The following is a 14,685-nucleotide window of genomic DNA, read 5'->3' on the forward strand; positions in this document are numbered from 1 at the left end:
CTCCACCCCAATCATTTGTATTAATTTTTTTCACTATTTAACCTTTTAATCTCTGCTTAATCTGTTCTAATGAAACTGTTAGGATCTTTTTCCCTTCTCCCCTTCAGGCTAACCACAGCCATTAGTTAGGAAGGGCAGGTAGTCCGTGTTTTCTTATGCAGTGCGCACTCCATGCGTGATTACTCTGCCCTCTGCCTGGGTTGTCTTTCCCTAATACTTAGCCATTCTTAAATAAGTACCTAAATAAAAGGAAATTCCTACAAAATAAGACTTTAAACACAGCTAGAAACTAGGTCAAATCAATCAAATGCACAGATACCTTAAAGTATCAGTTTTGAAAGACTGAAAAAGGCCATTCTTTTTCAGAAGTTTAGAAATTCAGTAGGATTAAAGGATGTTTGTCAAGTTTCATGCATTTTCACTTCACATTACAAGGATGTGGTGAAAAGGTGACTTCACATTACAAGGATGTGGTGAAAAGGTGACACAGGTCATTTTTACCTTAGCTAATATAAGAATAGTATATAAATTCACTGGTTTGGTAGTTTCCCACTTTCTTAAAGGGGCCCCTTGAGAGCAACAGTTCTTTAACTCGTAGCTGTTAAGAGGTATTCTCCTCTTCCTCTGTCAATGCTTCAAAGAAATGAAAGCAAGTTCCCAATGCACAGGAATGTTTTCAAGTGGCTCTGTCTATATTCATTTGAAGAGACACTGGGGTTTCTTGTATCATCAGTGTGTATAATACCTATGGCCTTTTGCCATTTAATTACTCTTTCTACTATGTCATATAATTATTGTTGAAAGCAACTACTTTGTATAGTAACAATTATTGTTGTTTTGCTTTTACAATGTTTTAAAAATCATAACCAAGATGGCAGTGCAGGGGTAAAAACCCTGTCACTATGAAGGAAGTGAAGCTTCCTTTCAAAATCATTATGGCAGGAAGGAAAACAGAGTTAAAGCTTGAATATACATTAATCTTGGAATAATGGCAACGCAAGCTTAGAAGACTTTTGGAAGTAGATGAGAAAATAAAGGCAAGTTATTCTGACTGGTGTGACATCTACCTAACTGTAACTTTGATTTACATTTCTCTAATAATGAGCAGTGCGGAGCATCTTTTCATGTGCCTCTTGGTCATCTGCATGTCTCCTTTGAGAAACGTCTATTTAGGTCTTCTGCCCCCTTTTTGTTTGGGTTGTTTGCTTTAGGATATTGAGCTGCATGAGCTATTTGTACATTTTGGAGACTAATCCCCTAGTTGGTTACAGAGTTTGCAAGTATTTTCTCCCATTCTGGGGGCTGTCTTTTTGTTGTCTGTGGTTTCCTTTGTTTGTGCAAAAGCTTTTGAGTTTGATTAGGTCTCACGTGTTTCTTATTTCCATTATGTAGGAGATGGATCAAAACAGATACTGCTGTGACTTATGTCAAAGAGTGTTGTTCTATGTTTTCTTCTAAGAACTTTATAGTGTCTGGTCTTCAGGTTTTTAATTCATTTAGAATTATTTTTGTATATGGTGTTAGCTGTTGTTGTTCAGTTGCTCTGTCATGTTCGACTCTTTGTGACCCCATGGGCTGGAGCACACCAGGCTTCCCTGTCCATCACCATCTCCCGGAATTTGTTCAGATGCATATCCATTGAGTCGGTGATGCCATCCAACTGTCTCGTCCTCTGTCGTCCCCTTCATCTCCTGCCTTCAATCTTTCCCAGCATCAGTCTTTTCCAATGAGTCGGCTCTTCACATCAGGTGGCCAAAGTATGAGAGCTTTAGCATCAGTCCTTCCAAAGAATATTCAGGGTTGATTACTTTTAGGATGGACTGGTTGGATCTCCTTGCAGTCCAAGAGACTCTGTAGAGTCTTCTCCAACATCACAGTTCAAAAGCATCAATTCTTTGGCGCTCAGCCTTCTTTATGGTCCACCTCTCACATTCATACATGACTACTGGAAAAACCGTAGTTTTGACCAGATGGACCGTTGTTGGCAAAGTAATGTCTCTGCTTTTTAATGTGCTGTGTAGGTTTGTCACAGCATTTCCTTCCAAGGAGCAAGCATCTTTTAATTTCATGGCTGTAGTCACCATCTGCAGTGATTTTGGAGCCCCCAAAAGTAAAGTCTCTCACTGTTTCCATTGTTTCCCCATCTATTTGCCATGAAGTGATGGGACCAGATGCTGTAACCTTAGGTTTCTGAATGTTGAGTTTTAAGCTAGCTCTTTCACTCTCCTCTTTCACTTTCATCAACAGGCTGTTTAGTTCTTCATTTTCTGCCATATAAGGGTGGTGTCATCTGCGTATCTGAGGTTATTGATATTTCTCCCAGCAATCTTGATTCCAGCTTGTGCTTCATCCAGCCAGGCATTTCACATGATGTACTCCAAACTCTGCATGTCAGTTAAATAAGCAAGGTGACAATATACAGCCTTGACTTACTCCTTTCCCAATTTGGAACCAGTCTGTTGTTCCATGTCTGGTTCTAACTGTTGCTTCCTGACTTGCATACAGGTTTCTCAAGAGACAAAGAGATGGGAATACCAGACCATCTGACCTAAGAATTTTCCCCAGTGTGTTGTGATCCACACAGTCAAAGTCTTTTGCATAGTCAGTGAAGCAGAAGTAGATGTTTTTCTGGAATTCTCTTGCTTTTCTGATGATCCAATGCATGTTGGCAATTTAATCTCTGGTTCCTCTGCCTTTTCTAAATCCAGCTTGTACATTTGGAAGTTCTCAGTTCTCATACTATTGAAATCTAGCTTGGAGGATTTTGAGCATTATACCTTACTATTATGCAAATGTGCAGTGGTTTGAACATTCTTTGGCACTGCCTTTCTTTGGGATTAGAATGAAAACTGGCCTTTGCCAGTCCTGTGGCCACTCCTGGGTTTCCCAAATTTGCTGGCATATTGAGTGAAGCACTTTCACAGCATCATCTTTTAGGAGTGGAAATAGTTCACCTGGAATTCCGTCACCTCCACTAGCTTTGTTTGTAGTGATGCTTCCTAAGGTCCATCTGACTTCAGACTCCAGGATGTCTGGCTCTAGGTGAGTGATTACACCATCGTGGTTATCTAGGTCATGAAGATCTTTTTTGTATGGTTCTTTTGTGTATTCTTGCCACCTCTTCTTAGTATCTTCTGCTTCTGTTAGGTCCATACCATTGTGCCCATCTTTGCATGAAATGTTCCCTTGGCATCTCTAATTTTCTTGAAGCGATCTCTAGTCTTTCCCGTTCTGTTGTTTTCCTCTTATTTCTTTGCATTGATGGCTGAGGAAGGCTTTCTTATCTCTCCTTGCTATTCTTGGGAACTCTGCATTCAGATGGGAATATCTTTCCTTTTCTCCTTGGCCTTTAGCTTCTCTTCTTTTCTCACCTATTTGTAAGGCCTCCTCACAACCATTTTGCCTTCATGCATTTCTTTTTCTTGGGGATGGTTTTGATTACCACCTCCTGTACGATGTTATGAACCTCTCTCCATGGTTCTTCAGCCACTCTATCAGATCGAATCCCTTGAATCTATTTGTCACTTCCACTGTATAATCATTGGGTTTCCCTGGTAGCTCACCTGTAAAGAATCCACCTGCAATGCAGGAGACCTGAGTTTGATCCCTGGTCAGGAAGATCCCCTGGAGAAGGCATAGGCTACCCAGTCCAGTATTCTGGCCTGGAGAATTACATGGACTGTACAGTCCATGGAGTTGCAGAGTTCGACATGACTGAGCAACTTTCACTTTTTCACTGTATATTCATAAGACATTTGATTTAGGTCAGAAACCTGAATGGCCTAGTGGTTTTCCCTACTTTCTTCCATTTGAGTCTGAATTTTGCAATAAGGAGTTCATGATCTGAGCCCAGTCTTGTTTTTGCTGACTGTATAGAGCTTCTCCATTTTCAGCTGCAAAGAATATGATCAGTCTGATTTTGGTACTGACCATCTGGTGATGTCTATGTGTATGGTTCAGATTTCATTCTTTTAAATGTAGGTGTCCAGTTTTCCCAGCACTACTTAGTGAAGAGACTGTTTTTTCTCCATTGTGTATCCTTGCCTCCTTTGTTGTAGATTAACTGACAGTAAGTGCGTGGGTTTATTTCTGGGCTTTGTATCCTGTCCCACTGCTCTGTATTTCTGTAGCTTGTAGTATAGTCTGAAGTCAGGAAGCCTGATTCCTCCAGCTTCTTTTTTCTTTCTCAGGCTTGCTTTGGTTATTTGGAATCTTCTGTGTTTCCATAGAAATTAAAAAATCTCTTGTTCTAGTTCTATGAAAATGCCAATAGTAATTTGATAGGGATTCACTGAATCTGTAGATTAACTTGGGTAGTATATTTTAACATGTTCTTGGACTGGAAGAATCAATATTGTTATCTCTCTCCATCTGTTGGTATTGTCTTCAAGTTCTTTCATCAGTGTCTTAACAGTTTTCAGAGTGCAGGCCTTTTGCCTCCTTAGGTAGGTTTATTCCTAGGTATTTTATGTGATGGTAAATAGGATTGTTTCTTTAACTGGAAATTCTTTACTGGTAATAATTTTTGAGCAAGGGGGTCCTATGTTTTCACTTTACTCTGGACCTTATTAGTAGCTGGTGCTGGTTCTGACCCTTACTAATCTTTGCAGCCCTCATTTCCTCACACAGGAAGGGCAAATCCTAAAATTACTCCCCTCGTGGGGTGATTTTGAGGATTAAAAGAAGGACTCAATTAGTTCTGACTTGAGGGGGTGTCTTTACAGCAGCTGGTACAGAAAGCAGTCCATATATTTCAGCATTTTCTATAGACTATCTCAGGTCAAAATTAACAATTGTTGAAGATCCCCTCAAAGAGCTTTTGCTTATTTGGCCGTTAGTCTTTACTGTAGCAGACATTAGAGCTGAGAAAACATTGAAACACACAACCATGCAAGCACACATTCCCTTAGCTGTCAGAGTGGGGATGTCATCTGGGTCGGGTCGCTCTGAAAAACTCCGCTGTACACTCAAGATAGAGTAAGAGTGAACAAGGCAACCAGTATCTTTGTATTATTCTGAAAACTGTTGTGTCCACTTGGATCACCTGGAAGGGTCTTAAGAGATCACCCTGTCACTCTTCCCACTCAGGGACCCTCAGATCCCACTCCAAGAACTGCTGAATGAAATCAGCCAACAGGGTGGTAGTATTCACACAAGAAACTAGCCTTTCATTCTGTAAGTGAAGGTCTAATCTCACTACTGTCTCATAAAACGGTGTAAGAACCATGACTGTGTTCCACACTCAAGACTGTTTGCTTAGGAAAACAGGCTGTGTGTTTAACATTTAACAGTAATGATACAGATCAGCCTCTGGATAGAACTGTCTTGAGCAGACGAACATAGGCAGCGGAGAATAAAGCAGTTTGCCTTTAAGCTGTGCCTGTGCTTAAACAGAATGAGTTTACTTTTCGTTGAGGAAGTTTTACCCTTAGAGATTGTTTTATCTAGGAACTCCACTCATCTGGCACACAGCTGTGAGGACCAGGCAGATATCACAGAGTTTGTGCAGTAACACTGTAACTCTCTGTCAGTGGAAGCACCCAGGCCTTCTTTCCAAGCCTGCCCCCATCTATTTTTTGACAGAGCTTAAAAAACTTTGTACATTGGCTTTATAGTTCACAGATGAATGTAAGCAGGTAAAATAACAATAACCAAAACAAAAACAAGGCTCTCCAGGGAAAGTTCATATATAAGCACATATCCTGAATAATGGGTAAGTCATCCTAACTTGCAGCAGGGTACCAACTCATACCAGTGTTTATCTACTACCCACTGTGTGTCAGGCATGGGACTTCACTCTGGAGAATGGTACAGATGAGTTAGCACTGCTGGTCTCTGCAGTGTGGGGCTGACAGTCAGGTAAATAAGCAGTGAGAAGCAGATATGATAAACAGGAATGGCATTGGTAAAGATGTGCTGTCTGTGAATGGTCACCTCTGGGATGAATTGTGCTGTCTGTGAATGGTCACCTCTGGGATGAATTAGAGACAGTTTCAAAGAGAGTGCCTTTTGAGGTGTGTGTTGAATGAGAGGATGGGAGGACTGGCCTGAGCAGTGAACTTCAGCCAGACAGCAGAAGGAAGCCTGGGGAGCATCTGCCAGACCTGGGGGCCAGTGATGCATGGAGGTGAGGGGGCACAAAGAAGGACTTGGATGTGTTTCTGGTTTGTACAACTAAGTGGATGGGAGCAGGATGGGAGGGTGAGTTTGGACTTGAGGTGTCTGTAGGCTAGCAGGAAGGGATATTTAGAGGTGCAAAAAGGTAAGTAAGATGGGAATGGAAAGGTAACTGGCATTCAGAGTGCTGTACTAGAGCTAGCAACTACTTAAAATCTTGCAATTTGCTCCAGTAATGTAGAAAAATAATTTTAATGGACTCACTTATCTCTTAAAGATGGTGGATAAATGAATGAACACTTGATCTTCAGGTGCTTTTCATCCAGCTCACCTATATAACATGTGAAGATGCACCAGTGTAGGATTAACTTGCTCTTTTCTTAAGGCTATATCTGATTAAGTCCAGAGGTAACATATGCAGCATGTAGTGTAAGATGAAAATCACTGCATAAGACAATCCACCCAAAGCTGTATATAGATAAATGAATCAGATAGTTCTGTTAAAATTGTACTCCCCCCCCCCCTTTTTCCCTTCTCTAATATAAGATCAGATCAGCTGCATTCCTGACTTAAGGGCCGATCCTTGGAGTACTGTTAGTACCGCAAAATCCATCACAAAACTGGGCATCAACATTAGAATTTGGTCTGAATTGCTAAAAGCTGGTAAAATCCAGAAGGTATTTGAAAAGCTAACCCAGATTGGGGGGCGGGGAGTGCAGGGCAGGGGGGAAGCTCTAGAAACAGTCCTCACTTTCTGCTATAACTGCATATCCTACAGTTGCATAGACTAGGAGCAAGTACCTAGTTATTTGGAGGCCGTCTGTGTCATTTAAACACTACTGCTGGTTGTCGCATTTCCAGGGGTCTTACGTACTGGTGGTGGTTCAGTTGCTATCTTGTGTCCAGCTCTTGGGACACCATAGACTGTAGCCTCTTAATTCTTCTTAATCTAATTAAGAGGCAGGCTAACATTTTGAAATAGTCACTATTTTTGGTGCACCGGGATGACTTCATGTCAATGTATAGCAAAACAAATACAATATTGTAAAGTTAAAAAATAGAAAATAATTAAAAAAAAAAAAGAAACAGTCACTATTTTAAAAAGACCATCAGACTCCTTGGAAGGAGCCAATCATGTGGCTTGCTTCAAACTGGTGACAGTACTGATGTCAGCCAGAAATCTCTGTTCACTTCCTGTGACACCATCAGTTCAAGGCAAAAACTTATTTTATAAGCTTTACTGTGCAGAGGGGGTGGTAATTTAATTTACACAGTAAATGCCCTAACAACTTGCTGACTAAGGAAGGTACCTACCTTGGAACTTGGGCTAGAGACTTGTGAGATTTGAAACCATCTGCATTGTCTTGCAGGTCAAGTCCCATCTATGAAGTTTGACTGCAGATATTCATACACCATTAGGTATATCTAAGACCCTGTCCCTCTCATTAAAGTGAGAGTGCGCTGGGTTTGAACTCCATGCAGACACTTAGCAGCTTTGAGCTAGAAGCAAATCATGCTTTACCTTTAAACCCCCAGAGATGGTAAACTTCAAAACACAACTATAAATATTATTGTTAATAAGAGTTACCTTTTTGGTTACTAATCAACTAAACATATTTTAAAATGTTTTCTACCTAGTGTTTGTTGAAAACCAGTGTAAGGATTTAAAGATAATATAAACTATGACATGTAAATTAATATAAACGTGTAAATTGTTGTCCAGCATTACTGAAACAGAAAACCTAGGAAAGCATGCAGATGTATTGTGGTAGGCTAATATACAGTCCTATCTAGAAAGCTGAAGCCTTTGACTAAAATGCACAACATTTTACACAGGTACACACTAGAAACCACAACATGTGCACATTAGAAATATCCTGGAATTGTCGCACGCAGAGAGAGGGTTTGTAAAGTCTCTCTTTCCTTCCTCCTCCTATCACATTGCAACAGGAAAATGAAAAAACTGGTACATACTCATCATGTACAATGGTGGGGCCATCCCTTGTCAAGGCCTCTTCCTTGATGACGTTGATGAGCTCAAAAGTACTGCTGATGGGGGCGTCCGGGTTGGGCCATTTGGGACACTGGAAATGTCGAACTTCGAGGACATAGTCATCCTGCAACCAGTATGACACGAGTCACAGGTCATCCTTCGATTCATCCTATCTATAGTCTTAACAACTAGAACTTGCTCCTGGGGAAGTACATAGCATAGACAGGTAACGAATGCCATGGTTGCCAGGAGACCCAAACTGCTGTAAGGAGGACAATACTAGGGAGGTCTGCCTGACAGTTAACAAATGAAGTTGGTGGTGTGGTAGTTTAGTAGCTACAGTTGTGTCCGAATCCTTTCTGATGCCATGAACTACGGTCGTGCTCCTCTGTCTATAGGATTTCCCAGGCAAGAATACTGGAGTGGGTTGCCATCTCCTTCTCCAGGGGAGCTTCCCAACCCAGGGATTGAGCCTGTGTCTCCTGTACTGCAGGCAGATTCTTTACTGCTAGGCCACCAGGGAAGAAACAAATGAGGTTATCATAGTGAAACAGAATCCTTTTCCGGCAAACATTTTAAGGGACAACAAACTGCAAGAGACTTTATATCCTATTCTATCTTATCTATAAAAAAATACTAAATAAGATAGCACCCCTCTTAACCACTCCATAGGAAGGTAGTTAATTACTCATCAAAATGTTGTGTTCTTTTTTTTTTTTCTAGTATAGTCTTAAGACCTCTGCAACATACTGTAAGGCTTACATTTCTGATGGCAAAGTAACTACAGAGCTCTAGTATATTGTTTTTATAATTAGGTCAATAAGCCTATTTGTATGCACGCTCAACCAGAGGAACTGCTACATTTCATCCTTCCAGCCAGAAAAAGCAAATACTTGAAAGAAGCAAAAAAGGAAGTGTACACATTTAAAATTAGGTCATACTCAAGACGCCTGCCTGAGCCTGTCCTCAGGGTGGTAGATTATTTCATTGTGGCTTAGAATCACCCAGGACCCAGGTACAGCTGTTACCAAGGACCTGAGGTTGAGGTTACCTGTGTAGCTTCAAGGATAAAGTCATGGATGATAATTTGCTCTTCATTAGAGAGGCACAGTCTGTCTTTGCTGATAAGGGTGACGGTAAAGGCCTCACAGTTCATGGATTCTTCTCGACTGGGCCAGTACACAAACTCATCTTCAGCCTACGGGCACCAAAGAAAAAAAGAAAAAAATTCTTCTGCAGGGCTGCCAACCATTTGTTCTTGAATTTTCTTACCAATTTCTTATGTTTGCAATTTCCCATAATTCTCAGGTCATCTTTTAAGTTGGATTCATAGAATTATTGATATACCCATATTGCATCATGCTGAGGTCAGTGGTTATTGTATTTTACTGTAAAACACACTTAATCACTATTTTTTGGCACCTCTCATCTATGTTACTCTAACAACCAGAAAGGTTCCTTCTGTAGGGGATGTCTAACCCCTAGCTGAGAAATGCTGTGTAATGGTTAAGTGTGAGAATAAAAGAGGAGATACGATCGCCTATCAATTTTATTTCATGTGGCTTAATGCAACTAAGATACACTAATTGTTGTTCTATGGATTATGTTATTAAGAGTTCTACAGTTGACTAGCATTTTCCCAAAGACTTTTTGTAAACATTATCTTATGTACTTTTCTTAATATACTAGTGAGGGAAGGCAGTTTTTATCTTCTGTCTTTGTAGATGAAAACACCAAGGCTCAGACAGGTCCATAAAGAAGCATGCTGGCTATAAGTATAAGGTGCTTTGTAAAAGGGAAGTTAAGCTGTCAATGTTAAGACTTCAAGTCTTTCAGTCTTGAATCAGGCAAGCTTTAAATGTTTATCTATTTTAACATTAAACATAAATATTCAGTAACAAACTACAGTACATAAAATATATAAGCAATAACAATTTACAGCTCAGGGAGCAATATTCAAACATCTTGTAATAACCTGTAATGGAAAAGAATCAGAAAAAAAACTGAATCACTTAGCTGTATATCTGAAACTAATACAATATTCAGGCTTGACACTTGAATTCTCTCTCCGAAAACTATGACGGCTTAAGAAAAAGATAACCATTGCCTAGGTTGGAGACTGAGGAATGAAATCATTATGATGAGCCTCATCTCCTTTCTCTCATCAGTTCAAATGGCAAATTACAGTTTGCTTGTAATATATAGATTTCTATGGGCATTTTCCTGAAAAAGCCTAGACACTATACTAGTGAAGTCAGAAATAATTCTGAATAATGTTCAAAGCAAGGTTTTGTTTAATCTTACATTGTTGCATTAGAAATGAGCCAACAGTCCAATAAGACTTATCACCCTTTCAAGTTTCAATATAGCTTATTGCCAAGTACATTTTTTATTTTTAAAGCTCAGCATAAGGGGAAACAGATTAGCAATCGGGTTTAGTCTATACAAAAGAAGTCTGTAAATGTCTTGGATTTTAACACACTGTGCCCTAGGATATGGAATTAGGACCCTTTTATCAGATATTCTGGTGGATCAGCGGTAAAGAATACACTTGCAATGCAGGAGACATGGGTTTGATCTCTGAAGTCAGGAAGATTCCCTGGAGAAGGCAATGGCAACCCACTCTGGTCTTCTAGCCTGGAGAATCCCATGGACAGAGGAGCCTGGTGGGCTACAGTCCATGAGGTCACAAACCCCACAACCAAGCAACTAACAAAATGGTGGAAGAAAGGCAGAAAAATAGTTTCGAACACAAGACAGTAAACTAGGGAATAATGGCTCAGTAGGAGCTCTGGTCTCATGGGCATTTTGCTTATGGATAAGGCAAAGATGCCTTGGCCACAGTGACTTTTGGACCATCCACAGAATCATGGTTAAAGTTACAGTAGTGATAAATAACAAAGCCAACAAAAAATGCAGAGACATTATCGTGTCCGACTCTTTGCGACCCCATGGGCTGTAGTCCACCAGGCTCCTCTGTCCATGGGATTCTCCAGGCAAGAATGCTGGAGTGGGTTGCCATTTCCTCCTCAGGGGATCTTCCTGACCCAGGGATCAAACCCAGGTCTTCTGCATTGCAGGCAGATTCTTTATCGACTCAGCCAGCAGGAAAGCCCTTAGAAAACACTACACACTACTCGATGTGACTTTCTGCCACTGAGCTGTGAGCGCGGACGTGCAGGATGCCAGCAGCGCCTCCGTGGGCCTGAGAGGGACCCGGAAGGGACAGGCCCGGCCCTGAGCCTCACTGTCCGCACAGCGGGCTCACTGGGTCCAGGCTCCTACTCGCCTCCCCATGCAAATGAGCTTGTGGGTAGAGACGCTTTCAGTGGCTGTCCTCTGTTCAGTGAGGATAACAAAACACTGACTCATCCAACAAATGCACGTTTTAACAACCCTAAATGCCTCCAATTTCCATATGCCAAACAGAATAGACCCCTATTGCCAGCTAATTTGAAAATTTACACTCCAGTTTTTAGCTTAAGATTCTCAACTGTTGCCATTCTACCACACAGAAGCAGCCTTGGTATCTGAAGCTGGAGCAGAAAGCGACAAAGTTCCTACCGACTGGGCACACAGTCAAACGCATGTCATCAAGACTAGGGGTTCAATCACATGCTGTTCTTTCCTGATTAAAAAACTCACTACTCCTGACACTCAAGGAAGCAGATCCTTTTTGTTTTCGTTTTTACTCTGGGTGCTTCCATGTCCTCACAGAAACTTCTGAAGACCCCACTGATTGAAAACTTAAGGCAATGAGGGCAGTGGTAACACTTAAAACTTGTTTTCATAAACGTGCTCACCCTTCTCCTCTAGGGTCTAGAGACCTCAATTGTTGTTCAGTTGCTAAGTTGTGTCTGACTCTCTGTGACCCCCTGGACTGTAGCCCGCCAGGCTCCTCTGTGAATGGGATTTCCCAGGCAAGAATACTGGAGTGGGTTGCCATTTCCTACTCCAGAGGATCTCCCCAACCCAGGGATCGAACCCAGGTCTCCTGCATTGGCAGGTGGATTCTTTACCTCGGATCCACCCGGAAGTCTGGAAACCTCAATGGGGGGGGGGGGGACTAAAGGGAGGAGAAGGAATTAGCAGCTTAGTTGAGGTCTTTAAAAAGCACTGTTAATTTCCAACAAAAAAGCCTCTCCTTTTCTCCTTCCCTGTAACAGATCTGGCTTGCCTATGGAATAGGGGGAAATGATGATACATTATTAGTACTTTTGATACTGATTTTGGGGGAGGGGCTGGGAAACATTTCTATGATGTGGGGATGGACACATACAATAGCAAAATGAGACAGATGTCTCAAATCATGGCTGTAATTATTTGTATATGCCCCTGGGGCAAACTAGTCCCCTCAGTTTTCTGAGCTCCTAAAGGAGGTGAAGACATAGGTCATCAAGTTGTAGAGATGATTTAATGAGTTAACATGTAAAAACAAGGTCATATAATCAATACTTGTTGACTACTGTTATTACTCATTTCTTTCTCAACAGTGACATGTAGCAACTAGGAGATCAGCATCAGTTCATAGACTAGTGAGGTTAGAAAAAGAACTTTTTTCCAAAACCTTCTATCACCTGCCGTGTACAGTCAAGTTGAGGAGTTCTACCACTAGGAATCAGGAACCAAGGATTGGAGCAGACCTATGAGATGCGCAGTCTACATCCCCTCCCCAGGGCGTGCAGACACCACAGCCCTATCGCAAGGTCATGAATGCTCGCGGCCTCATGAATGCAGAGCACGTGTGCCTCACTCACCAAGCTCTGGTTGTCCGGCAGCATGACGATGATCTGCGCATTGTGATCCCAAATCATCCTCCAGAAATCCTTGGTGGTGTGCGGCAGAGGGTGCTGGGTTATAATAAACTCATTGCTTCTGTAATAGCCCTTTAGTTAGGAAGATGAAAAACCAGCGATTATGAGTGTCTTATTCTAACTCCATGATAGTAAAACACATTCATGAAATAAGACCAGCACGGTGCTAACCGCACTGAAACAATCCAAAGAGGCTTTCAGTGCACTTGGCTAATTTTTAGATGTACTTCTGCTAACACGTAGAGACAGTTTTCTCTCCATGTCCTATTCACTTCTCGCTCCCCCTGTTGTTTTTACTTAACAGTAATTTCAACATTTATTCCAACACTAGATGGGTGAAATTAGTAAGAAGATGACTTCTTTAACAAGCATGTTTCTTAAGCATTTTTGTGTCCTCATGGATTAGGTATCCTTTGTTAAAGGTTTCCAGATGCAGAAATCTCTCAAATTTTGATATTATACATCAAGAAAGTATTTGAAAAATCAAAGCTGCATAGGTGGTGTCTGCTCTTTAGCACCATTCAGTGTAATCGACTTTACTTATAACTAACTGTTGACTCTCACCATGATATAGGAAGCATTAATGTAGTCAGTTCCTTTCATTCCAGGTAATGGTGCAAGACCCACTCGAGCACGTTCAGCTATGACACAGAAAAAACAAAGACACATTTGCCTTGGTTACCCACACACCATCAACAGCACCTTCTCCGAGTTACCTGATGAGCCATAGAGTCCCTTGGCTCCTGTTTCTTTAAGACTTACCTATGTTTTTAACCAAGCTAAAGCATTAAAAGCTAAGACTGAATGTAAAAGGAAACTTTACATGTCCATCGGCATGTGCCCAGAAGGACACAGGCATTACAGGAATAACACAACTGTGGGAGACAGGTCACGAAGAAGCTAGAGACAAAAGAGGAGTTAAGATCACTGTTGACCCTGGTTTGATGTTCCTACAATTAGACCAACATAGCGTGCTCTGTTCTTCTGTATCCCCTTACCTCTGTCTTTCTGTTCATGAAGCACGTAGCAAATCTTGGCCTTTTTTAATCAAGAGACTCTCTCCACCGATTCCCCATGTCTGTGTCTACAGCATACACACAATATCCTCTGCTGAGTCCAGAGGGACTTACCTACCGGTCACCACCTAGCAAGTGTCTTGGTCTCAGTTAACAGGATAATTTAATAATGTAGTTCCAGTTGGACAGATTAATCCGGGACTCTCTATTTTAAGAGAGCATTCATGCCACAGTGATAATGACTTTTCTTTTTAGGGTTTTAAGCTAAGACATGGTAGAAATAACCTAACTCTTGAATCTCGAGGTGAACTGAAGCTAGATTTCTTGTCCCATAGACACAGCAAGTTCCTGGTGCTGACAGCCACCCCTCTCATCTGTTCTGTTTGTCCTAAGTATAACTTTTGCCCGTGGTGGTGGCTGCCTCTTTACCTGACACATAAAATCTCAAGGAAAACCAAACACAGTCAAGTCAAACTGATGTTAAGATCTTACCTGGCACGACTGAAGAGTTTCGGTTCTTTTCTTTGTTGCAGTCTTTCTGAGCACTGAAGCATTCCACATATTTTGCATTGCACTGTGTGACCAGCTGAAAGAAAAGCGACATTTTCATCCTCATTCAAAGGACCATAACTGTGCACGTGTTAACTTACTGTGGCAAACATTTTTCAGTACGTACATAAACATCAAATCATACCTTGTGTCCCCTAAACTTAGAATTCTATCTCAATAAAGCTGGGAAAGACAA

At 41.3% G+C, this 14,685-nt stretch overlaps 1 protein-coding gene across 12 annotated transcripts in view; it reads right to left on the reverse strand.

Moving 5' to 3' along the window:
• Positions 1-14,685, reverse strand: part of PTPRG (protein tyrosine phosphatase receptor type G) — a 767,420-nt gene that overhangs the window by 5,402 nt on the left and 747,333 nt on the right. For all 12 annotated transcript variants that reach the window (XM_081524560.1, XM_081524557.1, XM_081524554.1 and 9 more), the window contains 5 exons: positions 14,433-14,526; positions 13,489-13,565; positions 12,868-12,996; positions 9,162-9,308; positions 8,092-8,234 (listed from right to left, as the gene is read on the reverse strand). In XM_081524560.1, the coding sequence (XP_081380686.1) occupies positions 8,092-8,234; positions 9,162-9,308; positions 12,868-12,996; positions 13,489-13,565; positions 14,433-14,526 (590 nt within the window). The remainder of the gene's footprint in view (positions 1-8,091; positions 8,235-9,161; positions 9,309-12,867; positions 12,997-13,488; positions 13,566-14,432; positions 14,527-14,685) is intronic.

The sequence above is a fragment of the Giraffa tippelskirchi genome, chromosome 9 (genome assembly GCF_054371585.1).
Source record: "Giraffa tippelskirchi isolate mGirTip1 chromosome 9, T2T-mGirTip1v1.2.pri, whole genome shotgun sequence".
NCBI lineage: Eukaryota > Metazoa > Chordata > Mammalia > Artiodactyla > Giraffidae > Giraffa > Giraffa tippelskirchi.